At 42.7% G+C, this 15,854-nt stretch overlaps 1 protein-coding gene across 6 annotated transcripts in view; it reads right to left on the reverse strand.

The window, feature by feature from the left end:
- The window catches only part of LOC118391779 (homeobox protein cut-like 1), a 265,235-nt gene that overhangs the window by 184,885 nt on the left and 64,496 nt on the right, over window positions 1-15,854 (reverse strand). For all 6 annotated transcript variants that reach the window (XM_052457826.1, XM_052457829.1, XM_052457827.1 and 3 more), the window contains exon 2: window positions 3,775-3,885. In XM_052457826.1, the coding sequence (XP_052313786.1) occupies window positions 3,775-3,885 (111 nt within the window). The remainder of the gene's footprint in view (window positions 1-3,774; window positions 3,886-15,854) is intronic.

Raw genomic sequence — 15,854 nt, forward strand, 5'->3', positions numbered from 1 at the left:
CGACAGAGGGATGAAATTTCCACCTCTGTGCCGGAACCCCTTGATGTTTTGTACCTTGGGTTCTGGGCCCATTTTGGCAACCAGATCGGTTGTTTTTTTCTATTTTTTTTTCTCTCTTACAGAGTTCACAGAATCCCCGAGAACACAGCCTCCCAGCCAAAACCCCAGCACGATTAATTTAGTAACGGGTTATTAAGCTCAAACATAAATTGTAGCCCTGGACAGTTTAAATGGAAAAGAAGCCTGATTTATTAGAGCCGGAGACAAAACAGGTTTTTATTGTCCATTTATTCATCAACACTCATTGGGAGTGGTAACTCTGGAGGAATTTTCGGACAAAAAAAAAGGAGGGAAGTAAGAGGGGAGTGGGGGCAATGGCTGCCGTAATCAAAGACAGAGCTTGCCGGGGAGAGGAGCACAATGCCCTTGACATTCTTATCCCAGCTCTTCCCTGGACAAGACTATATTTGTTTGGTAGAGCACTGCATCAGCTGAACAAATATATCAATAGTGTTTGCTGTCGCACTGTATCCTTGCATCTGTTCTTGACTTCATTTCAGGAGATTATTCATCAAGGCTGGCTAACGGCCTCCTCTGAGCAGTCAGAATAACTACGGGTTCATCTGAAGTACGCAAATAAAATACTCAAGCCATATCTGAGGGTGGATAGATTAACAGAACTGACACAGTGTCACTCGTAACGAAAGAGACGTTCTGTACATTATGTCGCTGGTAATTTCTACTCACATTAGTGTCATCTCCTATTCAAGGCCCAATTCTACAAAGTGATCCATCATTCCTTTGAGGTTCAATGGACATTTTCAAAAATTTATTACGAACTCAAACCAAGGAGTTACATAGACTAAGCAGTTTATGACTTTGGGGGCGTACTCCTCTGACTAAGAAAGGGGCCCAATGGGGCAGTGAGCCAATGATTGTACCAAACACTGACAGTGTACCCTCAATCTGTCTGCTGCAGACGGACTGCCTCTAGTCACCAGAGAAACCACCTGCCAATGGGACGTCATACATACAAACAGACTTATACAAAATCAAAACACACAACTTATCCAATAGGTTATTGTAAAACGATTCTGCCATTTACCATTACTTTCAACTGGTACGTTTATTCCGAATATTCTACAACAACAACCTGGGGGCGTAGTGCTGAGGTACTGAATGAACATCTCAGAATGGCGTGATGAACTTCTACATAGGAAGTATTTAAATGAGCCAAATTGAAGCTGGTTCTCAGTCCACCCCCCTCTCCTATCCTCTCCTCTCCTCTCCCTCTGTCCTGTGGAGGTGTTGTCCTCAAGCTTTCAAAGTCACACCATTCCTGACCTCTGTGTCTGTCTGCTGTGCAGTAGGTCTGCCTCTGTGTGCCAGAGCACCATGGGTCATCAGGGCACAGAATGAGGCATGGCACGGCTGTCGCTGACACAGCACATAGGATTGGTGCGCTGCTCTGTGCGTGTGTGTCTTTGTGTGCGTCTGTACATGTGTTTTTTGCCCATGTGCGCACGCATGCGCTTGTGTGTGTTTAGGACGGACCAGACAGGGAAGGGTGGCAGTGCACTGAGAAAGGGGATGCCTAGTCAGTTGTACAACAATTCATTCAACCAAAATGTGTCTTCCACATTTAACTCAACCTCTCTGAATCAGAGGCGCGGGGGGGGCTGCCTTAATGTCCACATCATCGGCGCCCGGGAAGCAGTTGTTGTTGGGGGGTTAACTGCCTTTCTCAAGGGCAAAACGGAACCAATGAAATGACAATGACAGTAACCTGGCCGGCAGAGAGGCCTACTGTAACGCCACCAAACAGATGAATGGATCCTGAGGACAAGCTGACTCAGGTGTGTCCCGTTGTGAAACACCAAGCCGTAGTCAGACTGCACGCGGGTCAAATAGTACATTCAGTATATCTGATGAGTATTTTTTGTTATCCATTTTAAATTCAATATTGTTTGAACGGATACACTTCTGTATCAACTACAGTAGTAAATGAAGCTGAAGTGCCTGGTAATATCCACTCGTCGGTCCTCCCGCCTGCAGTCTGTTTGTTCTTCTTCTATTTTGCATGCTCTATCCTGTGCTCTCCTCTTTCCAGCTGTCAACTCACTCCTCTCTTCTCCCCCTCCTCTCTGCATTCTGTGCTCTCTTCTCCCTCTCTTGCTCTCTCTCAGCTTTGTTTGAGTAGAGAGCCATGGTGACGGAGGAGCCACACAAAAGGGTCACATGATGTCGAGGCGAGTCTAGGCGGGCGGGTGGACACAATGACCGCACCACTCCGCACAGCTGGAGTGTCACGCATTCCTGGTGTTTACAAGATTTCGGGGGAAAACTAATCCACCCCCCTGAGGAACTCTGCGGCGCAAAATTGGCCCATTTTCTGTCTGAATAGAGGGCTTATGTCATCGCTACGATGCATTTTAGGAGCATAAGAAAATGGCAACCTGCAAAAACGATGGCAGTGGTGGTAGGAGGGTTGAATCACAGACGAGGCAGGTGAGAATAGGCTAAATAGTGGTCACTCTTCAATGGGAACAGTTGAGGGAGCCAAGGGTAGAAGGGATAAGAGTCTTCTTGTATATTTCTTTGGTTAAAATAATGTTTAAAAAAATATCAAACATCTGTTCTATAATCTACAACTGTGGGCCTTCAATTCAGCTGCCATTTTTAGCATCACAGCTTCGTCATCAAAGACAGGGTTTCAAAAGCGCCACTGTTGTGGCGAAATATGTTGACATATCATTGATTGAAGCCTCTATTGGACGTTGTGCCATCGTTGCCGAGGCCTTGCCAGCATACCTAAACCCTGGCAGCTTAATCAGATCTACAACAGAGTTTCCTGTAAATAAAGAACCGCTCACTCCTTAAAACACCTCATACGCATGGCTAGTTTTTACCAATTCAGGACATGACTTCACAGAAAAGCAGTGGGGCCGGTCAAACTGGCCAGAACAGCCTTGACCAACCATGCGACAAGCATATTCCCTAAAAGGTGGTCGTAGTGGAGTAATCGAGTTCAGTTTGAGGGGGTGGATGGGGACTACTGACTACTACGGTCATCTTTTGATGGGATGCCCAGAGAGTTTCAGATTGTACTGACAAACCTGAATAGAGTAAAAGTTTATAAGAGGGGACACAGAGTAACCTAAGTAATGCCATGTAATGAATGGTGCTTTAATAAAATATGCTAACATGGACTAATGTAAGGATAGGCTAACTGGACCGCATGGGAAGTGGAATCCAATGAGGAACAAATGAGGAGCTCAGCCAATCAAAAGGACACTGTGTCCAAAAGGTAAATAAACACAGCCCACGATGACACGAAATGCCAGTGGAACCAGCTGAAAGAATAGCCGGGGGGAGGGCCTGTGAACAATAAGAGGACATTGTCTCCTCCGCTTGAATGGGCATCATTTCCCTGACTAACCCCACCCACAACCCCCCCTGGTGCGGCCCATCGGATGACAATAGAGGCATTGATGACTGGGTATACACGCACATACGTCTGTCCAGCTATGACGCTGCACGTCCGTTACACCAACACAGACGTGTCCTCTCTGTCGTGCCTCTACTGCTGTGGTGTGTGTGTGTGTGTGTGTGTGTGTGTGTGTGTGTGTGTGTGTGTGTGTGTGTGTGTGTGTGTGTGTGTGTGTGTGTGTGTGTGTGTGTGTGTGTGTGTGTGTGTGTGTGTGTGTGTGTGTGTGTGTGTGTGTGTGTGTGTGTGTGTGAAGACAAGCAGGCAGAAGCAGAGCAGATACTCACCTCTGGTGTGTTTTTCTTGAACTCACGGCTTTGGTCGATGAGCTTTTTCCTCGACTGCTCACTCTCATCCTGTCTGTTGGCCAGGGCTGTGGCGGTGGCATCCAGTTCTCTCTGTGGGACCAAGAGGGGGGAGGAGAAAGGACAGAATGATTACACAGGGCTCTGTGGGGGATGACCGCCATTTACATTTAACTCTTTCTTTTCCTCTTTGACCCCCTGCAGTCTGGCACCACTAGTGCCAAACTGGGAGCATGAGAGAGAAGAGAAAGACTGGTCTTAGTCAATATCAAAAGAGGATTCAGACAGACAGACAGACAGACGCACCATGACTACTCAATGGCTGGCATCACACACACCCCTATGGGGGAAAAAAACACACCCACAGAGTTGGACACACATACTGTACAGTGTACGCACACATAAAATGTACACACACATACACCCTTTCAGCACATCTTCTGCAGACAGAAGTGTGAAAAAAGCAATATAACCACTTCTCGATCCCAGCAGCATTTATGCAGCTTGTAAAAATCTCTATTAGAGAGAGAAAGAAAAAAACGTATGGGACGAAAGAGCTTTTCTCACAGGCTCCAGCCTTTATGGTCGCTAGGCATGTACATGTCATAGGGCAGATCCCAGATTATCAATATTGGGACAGAGGTGCCAGGAGAAGATAAACACAGACTCTAGATCCGCATGGACAAGCCAGGCTACTACAATATCCACACTGATACAGCTGAACCTATATAGGCCTATACTCTCAGAATGTAAGCCACGAAAATCTATAGTTAGTATCAGACGAAGACATATTTTCCCATTGGATTTGGATATGTGAAGTGACTGACAAGCAGTCTCAGGTGGGCCTTTGATGAGGCTTTGTGTGTGTGTGTGTGTGTGTGTGTGTGTGTGTGTGTGTGTGTGTGTGTGTGTGTTGTCTCTGAGAGAAAGAGGCAGAGAGCGAGAGGCAGAAAGCGGGAGGCAGAGTGTGAGAGCGAGAAAAAGAGAGAGACAGTCGAGGCTGACATCTGGAAGCCAGATGCAGGGAACAAATCAAGTTAATTAGGCTGGAACTGAGCGAGCCAGACTGCTGCCCCCACTTTACTCCACACAGCCACCACCACGTCTGGGGGGGGGGGGTAACTAGAGCATACAGTACACACAGCAGACTGGCTAGAGCACAGCTCACTTCCGCCTCTCGCCCCCATTTTATCTGCACTCAGATCCTCCTCTAGTCTAGTAGGGAAGAATTGTCTAATAGAAGGGCCGCAGCAAGAACTATAAGAGCTGTTTCAATTAATACTTGGGCTTCAAGCCTAAAATTATTTGGTAAAAAGTTAGTGTCTTAAAAAGGGGCTTTTGTGTGGTGTGTGTGTGGTGTGTGTGCGTCATATTTCAAGAAAGTCCATTAAAGCAGTGACATCAATAGATGCGTCGCCTGCTCACCAGTCATAGGGGTGTTGCTGCATAGCAACGGGACGTCAACCTTTGCCCCTAACTCCTGTGGCGCCACCTCTGCCACACACGTTGAGGCCCGCGGTGGGCATGCTAATTCCAGCTTTGTGGGGTGAGTGTTGGGGGAACTGTTCCCAGGTCAGGGTAAAAGGTTTGGTGGGCAACACTGACCCAGGGTCAGGAAGAGGCCCGCTGCACATTACCTCCACTCCGCTGCCTTTGGCCGCTAGCGGCAGGGGACCCATATGACAGAAAGGCTGCAGCAACCAAGGTTCGCCACAGGGGCACTGAGCAGAGGTGAGCAGAAGAGAAGTTTAAAGAAAATATATTGAGTTAGCTAGCCCTAGGAGCTAACGCACAGAGTTGGGGAGTAACAGATGACATGTAATCAGTTACATGTAAGGGATTACAACAACAAAAAAATCCGTTACCAGCAAAAATATTGTAATCGGGTTACAGATACTTTCGAAAAACTAGATGATTACTTCAAGGATTACTTTTCAATTCAGAAAGGATGTTTGCGGAAAAAGCTTTGTTTTTCTCAATGACATTCAAATCAACATTGAAAAAGGCCGCAAGTTTTAAGTTTGTTCCACGTGAACGAGTCTGACCACAAGTCAGAGGCCACTATGATGACACAGCAAATGTTTTTGATCGATCGCCGGAAGAGAGCAGGAATAGGCTTTTGTAGGCTACAGTCCAAGCTATGTCTTCCAAAGGTGCGACAGCTGTCGGCATCCAAAGATTATCCAACTTGAATAAATGCTTGGAGGTAAGGATGACAGTAGTGGTGTAGTCTACGGTGATACGGATATCACTTATTATTGATATCTATATAGCGCATTGATGTGAATCACACTGTTGCTCTCTCATTAAGCTATTTGCACCTTACGGATTGTGGTTGTTGTGGATGGATGTTCACAAATCTAAATGTGTATTTGAACCCAACAATGGTTGAATTCAAGAAGTTTAAGCTGCCTATCAATCATTGTTTTTGAAACCAGTAGACAGCCAGTGAGAAAATTGCTCTTGCGACAGCCGCGTAGTGCGGATCCCTGCCTATGGAATAAAAATGGGGCTTTTATTGCTCAATCTAATTCATGCTGATGATTAAAAAAAACAAACCCTAATGGACACATACTGAAACACTTTTGATTGCCCCCTTTAAGTCTATGTAGTTACTGAATAAGTCAAAAAAAGGACAAAGCAACAGATTACATTTAGGAAGTAACCTACCCAACCCTGCTAATGCATTGGCTAGTTGTACTGTAGCTCTCAGCAACTCTATTCCCTCTTTTCCTCTCCAGCTGTATCTAGACTAGCAAGGAATGAAGACACGAGGGGCGGAAGGAGGAGGGTGGTTTGGAGAAGTGGAAAGGAGGAACGCCCCGTTCCCCAAAAAGCTTCTGTCAAGTTAAGGGTCTTGAGACTGATTAGCAGATGCTGCCGTTAAGCACATTATGCAAACGATTTGGCTAATCACTTCAAATTGATTAGAGCCAGGCTTCCTAACCAGTTTTAATGCACCACCGCGTCTCTGGGACCCCTCTGAGCCAGTCCAGGGGAACAGGGGAATGGGGTGGGGTGAGTAATTAGGTTTTTATCAACAGGAATTCATAGTCAGACCAACCCCAGCCTGCACACACCCACAGATATAGGGAGGCAAATCCTTAAACACACAGGGTAGCTAAATCTATCAAAAGTAGCAAAGTGAATGTGTACAGGCTATATGATATTAGCAGGCCTTGGTGTACAGACACAGGCAGTTTTTGTACAGGCTATAAGCTCTTTTTATAATGTAAAGAACTGTATGAAAATTGCCTAGCCTATATTCTGTCCAACGTCTCTACTGTATGTCATTGTAGGAGCTATGGGCACAGGCTAATGAGAAGAATAGTGCAGCCGGCCACGACCGGGAGACCCATGGGGTGGCACACAATTGGCCCAGCGTCGTCTGGGTTAGGGGAGGTTTTGGTCGGCAGGGATGCCCTTGTTCCATCGCGCACTTGCGACTCCTGTGGGGGGCTGGGCGCAGTGCACGTTGACACGGTCGCCAGGTGCACGATGTTTCCTCCGACACATTGATGGGGCTGGCTTCCGGGTTAAGTGGGCATTGTGACTTGGTTGGGTTGTTTCGGAGGACGCACGGCTCTCGACCTTCGCCTCACCCAAGTCTGTACGGAAGTTGCAGCGAAGAGATAAGACTAACTACCAATTGGATACTACGAAATTGGGGAGAAAAAGGGGTAAAATTAAGAAAAAAAAATAATATAAAAAAAGAAGGCTAGCGCATTAACACACGTTCAAGACCACTGCTTAAACTATGTAAAGAGATAATCCACCCCAAACCACTAATTCCTGTTATTAACATTGTTAAATAACACTAATATCCAACAATATTTTTTGTGAACAAATGCTTCATTTTGTCATAAGAGCAAGATTGGTAGAATCATGTGAAAACTGTTTTGGGAAATCTGTTGCAGCTCAAGTCTACTACAAAACCCACAATGCAATGCTCCCTCTCTCCCTGGTATGGTTGGCTGGCTAGGTAACAAGCTAGAAAACATTTCTATACAATAATACCAAAGTCAATATGAAGTATTGTGAAGTAGCTAGCTAGCTGTAATATCTCCTGTACAAACTGCACTATCAACTTAGGAGTCTCAAGTTCAACTTAAAGTTAGTCTCTGCCACTGAGCTATAAACGGCATCTCTGCCTAGAGCGAGAGCAGCATTACGTTGCTTTCCTGTAGAGGTAATAAGAATCGCATTGGATGACGATTAGCTTAGCAAACACATGACAACGTGAATGCGATTGGTCGACAGTCAGTTGGGTGGGATGTTTCTCCATTCGTTGCCCAATGGGATTCCTATCTCTGTTTACCCCCAGTGATGAGAATTATATAGCTATGAAGTGCGTTCCTATACAATTTCCTGATTTTCACAGGCGGATCACTTTGAAGTAAAATCAAGAGGTCCACCAATAGAACATAGGAGTTTCGTGATTTTTATTTCTGGCAGTGGATTATCCCTTTAAGTCACCGTCACAAATGCTGATTATCCCATCAATGGGGGGGTGTGACCAACCTCACCAACACCCCCAGGCTCTATAGCGTCGGTCCTCTCAGACATTTTGCTGTCTGCCTGAATCGGGCCCTCCCGCCTTTCCCATCCAGCAGCAGCGCTTGAATAAAGGACCAAATTGTACTCCATAATGGCTTCATAATTTTGCTAATGAAAGAATTTTGCTGGCTCAGGCAGCGGTGCTTGTCTTAGTTAATTTGTTCAGTAGTAAACGCTGATGGAACACATTACTGTGCTCCCTCGAGAGCTCGCCTGTGCCAGATGCTATCAGCTGTATGCTCGGAGGGAAATATTAGAGGGGCCGTCTCTCCTCTTCTTTTATCTCTCTCCTTTTTTCTCCTCTCTCTGGTCGAATGACTAGAAAGGATGCTGACAGTGTTTACTAAAAGACAGACAATCCTTCCCACTCCCCGCCTACTCCAACCAAGCTACTCTCAAAACATACCGGATCACACTTTCTTTTCCTATTAAGAAAAATTAATAATTAGGGGGAGATCAGCTTCAATATTGCAGACAGATTGTGGCTTCCATCAATGTATTTGTCTGCATCATTTCCAATCCTCTATAAAACAAAATGTAAATATACAGTACCAGTCAAAAGGGTGGCTACTTTGAAGAATCAAAAATATATCTTCATTTGTTTAACACTTCTTTGGTTATTACATGATGTCTTCACTATTATTATACAATGTAGAAAATAGAAAAAGAAAGAAAAACCCTTGAATGAGTAGGTGTGTCCAAACTTTTGACTGGTACTGTATATTTAAAAACACTACCATTCAAAAGTTGAGTCACTTAGACATTTCATTGTTTTTTAAATAAAATATTATTTTTGTCCATTAAAATAACATTAAATTGATCAGAAATACAGTGTAGACATTGTTAATGTTGTAAATGACTATTCTAGCTGGAAATTGCTGATTTTTAGTGGAATATCTACCTACATAGGCGTACAGAGGCCCATTATCAGCAACCATCACTCCTGTGTTCCAATGGCACGTTGTGTTAGCTAATCCAAGTTAATCATTTAAAAAAAAAAGGCACATTTATTTTATTTTACCTTTAACTAGGCAAGTTAGTTAAGAACAAATTCTTAATTTCAATGACAGCCTAGGAACAGTTAACTGCCTTGTTCTGTGGCAGAACAACAGATTTTTACCTTGTCGGCTCAGGGATTCATTCTTGCAACCTTTCGGTTACTAGTCCAACTCTCTAACCACTATGCTACCTGCCACCTAATTATTAGAAAACCCTTTTGCAATTATGTTAGCACAGCTGAAAACTGTTGTTCTGGTAGCTTCATTAAATAGTACCCGCAAAACACCCGTCTCAACGTCAACAATGAAGAGGCGACTCCAGGAGGCTGGCCTCCTAGGCAGAGTTGCAAAGAAAAGGCTATATTCCAGACTGGCCAATACAAAGAAAATATTAAGTTGGGCAAAAGAACACTGGACAGTGGAAAAGTCTAGAAGAACAGCATCCCGGAGTCGCCTCTTCACTGTTGACGTTGAGACGGGTGTTTTGCGGGTACTATTTAATGAAGCTGCCAGTTGAGGACTTGTGAGGTATCGGTTTCTCAAACTAGGCACAAATGTACTTGTCCTCTTGCTCAGGTGTGCACCGGGACCTCCCACTCCTCTTTCTATTCCGGTTAGAGCCAGTTTGCGCTGTTATGTGAAAATAATCAGCTAACACAATGTGCCATAGGAACACAAGAGTGATGGTTACTGATAATGGTCCTCTGTACGCCTATGTAGATAATCCATAAACTAATCAGCAGTTTCCAGCTACAATAGTCATTTACAACATTAACAATGTATGCACTGTATTTCTGATCAACTTGATGTTACTTTAACATGGACAAAAAAAGTGCTTTTCTTTCAAATAAAGATATTTCTAAGTGACCCCAAACTTTTGAACAGTAGTGTATATTTTTTTAAATATATTTTCCTTTATTATTTTCCACTAACCCTACTGTCAATCCCCTAACTGGAGTAAAGTAATGGACAACACTTAGGCTTCTACTTCCAGCTTATACATACATTCTACAGACACAGTATATTTTACAATAGTTATCCTTTGTTGGTTTTCATTCCCATCCTTCAGCTCCACTCAACCTCTCCCATCTATCTCTGAACACCAAGCTTTGATTTCTTTTTGATTTTCACATTTTCACATTTTATTTCAAGATCATTAAGGGTAGTTTCGGGACGTGGGTTCAGGCCAATAGAAACATTTACTGTGATTGAAACCAATAAAGACAGAGGGCATTTTATAAAGCTGGTATTGTTGTGGAGAACCGCTGACCAACTTCAGATTCATGCAAAAAGCTTTTCAAGATGCAGCTTTGAATCTTTCCAAATAGATTATGGTGATAGGCAGACAGTCTAAATAAAAGTTGGTTGGGTAACAGCAGACAAAAACAAAGTTGCCCTGCGCATCAGTTGACCCCATTTCTTGAGTGTAAGGCAGGTGCAGATTTTCAAAAAGCTCACTTGCTGGCGATGTGCTTAAAAATGGGCGCCAATTTATCCTCTGTTAAATTGCCTTAATGCAGCAAAGACACAAAGGTATGTGTAGCGCTCCCGTATGTGTGTAACACTTAATGAATGGGGAGCAGGTATTGCTTCTACACTGTTGGAGCTGATTTCTTCCCATTAGGGATGAAACGATTCACCGACACGCATCGGTCCCGATTAAAATGTTTAAGTCAAATGTTTAACATACAAGTGCGTCCGCGGACCCCAAACCGATCCAAATGTAGCATGCATTGGTCAGAAAACTGTTGAATCAGTTCACTCCCCCCTCAAATTACATTCTTTCTTCATTCTGAAAATACCTCTCATCTTTTGTGAATAGGGCTGTTGCGGTGACTGTATTACTGCCGCGGTGACTGTATTACTGCCACGCCGGCAGTCATGAGTTACGACCGCAGTAAAATTCTATGTGACAGTTGAGTAACAGTAATCTCTCATGCACTCTGGACATGCTTTGGTAGTACCCAAATTGCTAACTACAATCCGGTCCTAATGGCCTGGTACTCAGAGCTCTATTGTCCCTCTAACCACTCTGATAGCAATGCAAATGCAATCATCAAAACAGTATCATGCTTTTAAAAAACTCACCTCACTGTGATGATCAATTTGAAGAAAGAAGTTCGACAGCAGGTTGAAACAGTGTAAAACAAAGGCTTAGAAACCAGGTCCGCAACGACCAACACAACGAAATGGACAGCGCTCTCTAAGGTGATGATTAGTTCAAAACACCCATACCCATATTAGAGCTGATGCATACACATAGGCTTGTCAGCCCAAGCCTGAAAAAAAGTAATTAAAATGATGATTGTGCCGTTATACAATACATAGCCTACCGCTTATTACTCATGGCAGAAAAAATAAAACAAAACGGATTTAAGATGTCTTTGGTACATAATTGGTCTCGCCGATACTCCAAAATTCAACACATCTGAGTAACCGCCTTTGAGTTTGGACTATAATCATATGCATACTAGATGGCCTGATTACCTTGCTACACTCCAAAAGGTACACCAAACAAAAATAAACGCAACAAGGATCATTCCTACTTAGATTTGTGTGTATTGGGTATATGTTGTGTAATTTGTTAGATATTACTGCACTGTCGGAGCGAGAAGCACAAGCATTTTAGTTTGCTACACCTGTAATAACATCTGCTAATCACGTCTACGTGACAAATAAAAACTGATTTAATTTTGTAAAGTGTTTCATGAGCTGAAATAAAAGATCCCAGAAATGTTCCATATGCACAAAAAGTGTATTTCTCTCAGATTTTGGACACACATGTTTACATTCCAGTTAGTGAGCATTTCTCCTTTGCCAAGACAATCCATCCACCTGAAAGGTGTGGCATATCAAGAAGCTGATTAAACAGCATGATCATTACACAGGTGGACCTTGTGCTGGGGGACAATAAAAGCCCACTTTAAAATGTGCAGTTTTGTCACACAACACAATGCCACAGATGTCTCAAGTCGAGGGAGCCTGCAATTGGCATGCTGACGTCAGGATTGTCCACCAGAGGTGTTGTCAGAGAATTTAATGTTCATTTCTCTACCATAAGCCACCCTGGTCCCATGTCATAAGGATCTGTACACAAGGCAACTTCGCACACAGCCATTGAGTGGGACAACATTCCACAATCAAATGATATTTGTCACATGCGCCTAATACAACAGGTGTAGCCCTTACAGTGAAATGCAACCAACACAGTTATCAACTTTATGCGAAGGAGATGTGTCGCACTGCATGAGGCAAATAGTGGTCACACCAGATACAGACTGGTTTTCTGATCCACACCTCTACCTTCATTTCAAGGTGTCTGTGACCAACAGATGCATAATTGTATTCTCAGTTGTGTGAAATCCATAGAATAGGGACTTACGAATTTATTTAAAATGACTGATTTCCTTATATAAACTAACTCAGTAAAATGTTTGAAATTGCTGCATGTTGCAGTTATATTTTTGTTCAGTACATATCCACTAATCTGGGAGAGAACGTATAGCCCGAGGAGATGCTGTTGGTTCATTGATTATGCAGGGCGGCTTACAAGTAGCCTACAATTCTAGTGAATTTGTATTTGAATAGCCTAGTAATAGTTTTTTGTTTTGTCAACAACCGGCTGACAAAATGTCATGATCGCCACAGTCCTAATTGTGACAACTGATGCTTCTTCTCTTTCGGCGTCGAACTGCATTAACAGTCATTGACCTACAAGTCATTTTGCATACGTGCCGAACAACCCCAGGCAATATCAGTAGGTTAGCCTACTAAAACTGCTGTGCTGTAGAAAGTGAATTTTTACATAATAAATTCTATACATTAGTTTATACCACATTAAACGTACATTTTCGTTAACTGTAATTTCGTTAGTTAGGTTCAAACATTCCTGCCATCTTGTGCCAATATCAGTACTTTTTAAGTCTTGGTTCCAATAGTTTATATTATTTTCTAAGAGGTAGTCAGGTGGATAGGCTCTAAGATTTTATATAGAGTTGAAATCGGAAGTTAACATACACCTTAGCCAAATACATTTAAACTCAGTTTTTCACAATTTCTGATATTTAATCCTAGTAAAAAATTCCCTGTCCTAGGTCAGTTAGGATCACCACTTTATTTTAAGAATGTGTAATATCAGCACATTCCCAGTGGGTCAGAAGTTTACATGCACTCAATTAGTATTTGGTAGCATTGCCTTTAAATTGTTTAACTTGGGTCAAATGTTTTGGGTAGCCTTCCACAAGTTTCCCAAATAAGTTGGGTGAATTTTGTCCCATTCCTCCTGACAAAGCTGGTGTAACTGAGTCAGGTTTGTAGGCCTCCTTGCGCGCACACGCCTTCTCAGTTCTGCCCACAAATTTTCTATAGGATTGAGGTCAGGGCTTTGTGATGGCTACTCCAATACCTAGACTTGTTGTTCTTAAGCCATTTTGCCACAGCTATGGAAGTATGCTTGGGGTCATTGTCCATTTGGAAGACCCATTTGCGACCAAGCTTTAACGTTCTGACTGATGTCTTGAGATGTTGCTTCAATATATCCACATCATTTTCCTTCCCCATTATATCGTCTATTTTGTGAAGTGCACCAGTCCCTCCTGCAGCAAAGGACCCCCACAACATGATGCTGCCACCCCCGTGCTTCACGGTTGGGATGGTGTTCTTCGGCTTGCAATCGTCCCCCTTTTTCCTCCAAACATAATGGTCATTATGGCTAAACAGTTCTATTTTTGTTTCATCAGACCAAAGGACATTTCTCCAAAAAGTACAATATTTGTCCCCATGTGCAGCTGCAAACCGTGGTCTGGCTTTTTTATGGCGGTTTTGGAGCAGTGGCTTCTTCCTTGCTGAGCGGCCTTTCAGGTTATGTCAATATAGGACTCGTGTTACTGTGGATATAGATACTTTTGTACCCGTTTCCACCAGCATCTTCACAAGGTCCTTTGCTGTTGTTCTGGGATTGAGTTACACTTTTCGCACCAAAGTATGTTCATCTCTAGGAGACAGAATGCATCTCCTTCTTGAGCGGTATGACGGCTGTGTGGTCCCATGGTGTTTATACTTGCGTACTATTGTTTGTACAGATGAACGTGGTACCTTCAGGCATTTGAAATTGCTCCCAAGGATGAACCAGACTTGTGGAGGTCTATAATATTTTTTCCTGAGGTCTTGGCTGATTTATTTTGAATTTCCTATGATGTCAAGCAAAGAGGCACTGAGTTTGAAGGTCAGCCTTGAAAAATATCTACAGGTACACCTCCAATTGACTCAAATGATGTCAATTAGCCTATCAGAAGCTTCTAAAGCCATGACATTTTCAGGAATTATCCAAGCTGTTTAAAGGCACAGTCAACTTAGTGCATGTAAACTTCTGACCCACTGGAATTGTGATACAGTGAATTATAAGTGAAATAACCTGTCTGTAAACAATTGTTGGAAAAATTACTTGTGTCATGCACAAAGTGGATGTCATAACCGATTTGCCAAAACTATAGTTTGTTAACAAGAAATGTGTGGAGTGGTTGAAAAGGGAGTTTTAATGACTCCAACCTAAGTGTATGTAAACGTCCGACTTCAACCGTGTCTTACCTATCATATGAATAGCCTTTCTGACTCAAATAGGATTCCTTCAAGATTGCTCTGATGTCCAAAATATTTAAATGTATTGATATGTTGCATTTGAATTTTGGTCAGTCCAAAAAAAAAATCGCTTTTTAATTCGGTCGTGGAAATAAATGTATTTGCTATTACCAAGTCAGTTATGGTTTCTATGTATTTAGTTTTCCATGTGGACCAAGCTATCCAAGGATTTATCCACAGGGTTATGTTTTTAGGAAGTGATATTAGTTCTTGTAAAAATACATTTCATTTTCTTCCATATTGTTCTAGTGTTCTTAACTATGAAGTGTTTAATGTTATTAGCTTTATCCTAGGAAAACAGAAACATGAAAAGGTTCTGGGGATGAGGATCCACATCTTCAATACGTACCCATTGTTCCTCTTTAGTGTATTTACACTAACTATGTGTTGCAAGTAAAAGCCCTGGGTAGCATGTAGTTACAATTCCAAGGTCTGGAAGGTTAAAACCACCCTCAGACTTACAAAGATGTAAAAAAATATATATTTTTTTTTATTTGCCCATATAAAAAGTATGTTATGACAGAGTATACTTTTTTAAAGAACGCGTCAGTGATGTAATTGGTATTACCGAGAATAAATATAACAACTTTGGGAGCCATGCCATTCTGAAGAGGTTTATTTTATCTTTATATATTTGCTGTTTGTTGTCACTTATTAATTAAACATCCTTAAAGGATTGCTGTAGATTATGAGTTATTTCTTTTTCCTATTGCCATTATTTCATTTTTTCCCAAGTTAATCTCAGTGGACCTGGTGAGAACACTTTCTAAAAGGGCACTGTAGATCATTTACACCACACACACACAGGCCAACTCCAGGCCAACTCCAGGCCAAATACAGGCCAAGCTCAACTCCATCAGCAACAGATTT

The sequence above is a fragment of the Oncorhynchus keta genome, chromosome 12 (assembly GCF_023373465.1).
Source record: "Oncorhynchus keta strain PuntledgeMale-10-30-2019 chromosome 12, Oket_V2, whole genome shotgun sequence".
NCBI lineage: Eukaryota > Metazoa > Chordata > Actinopteri > Salmoniformes > Salmonidae > Oncorhynchus > Oncorhynchus keta.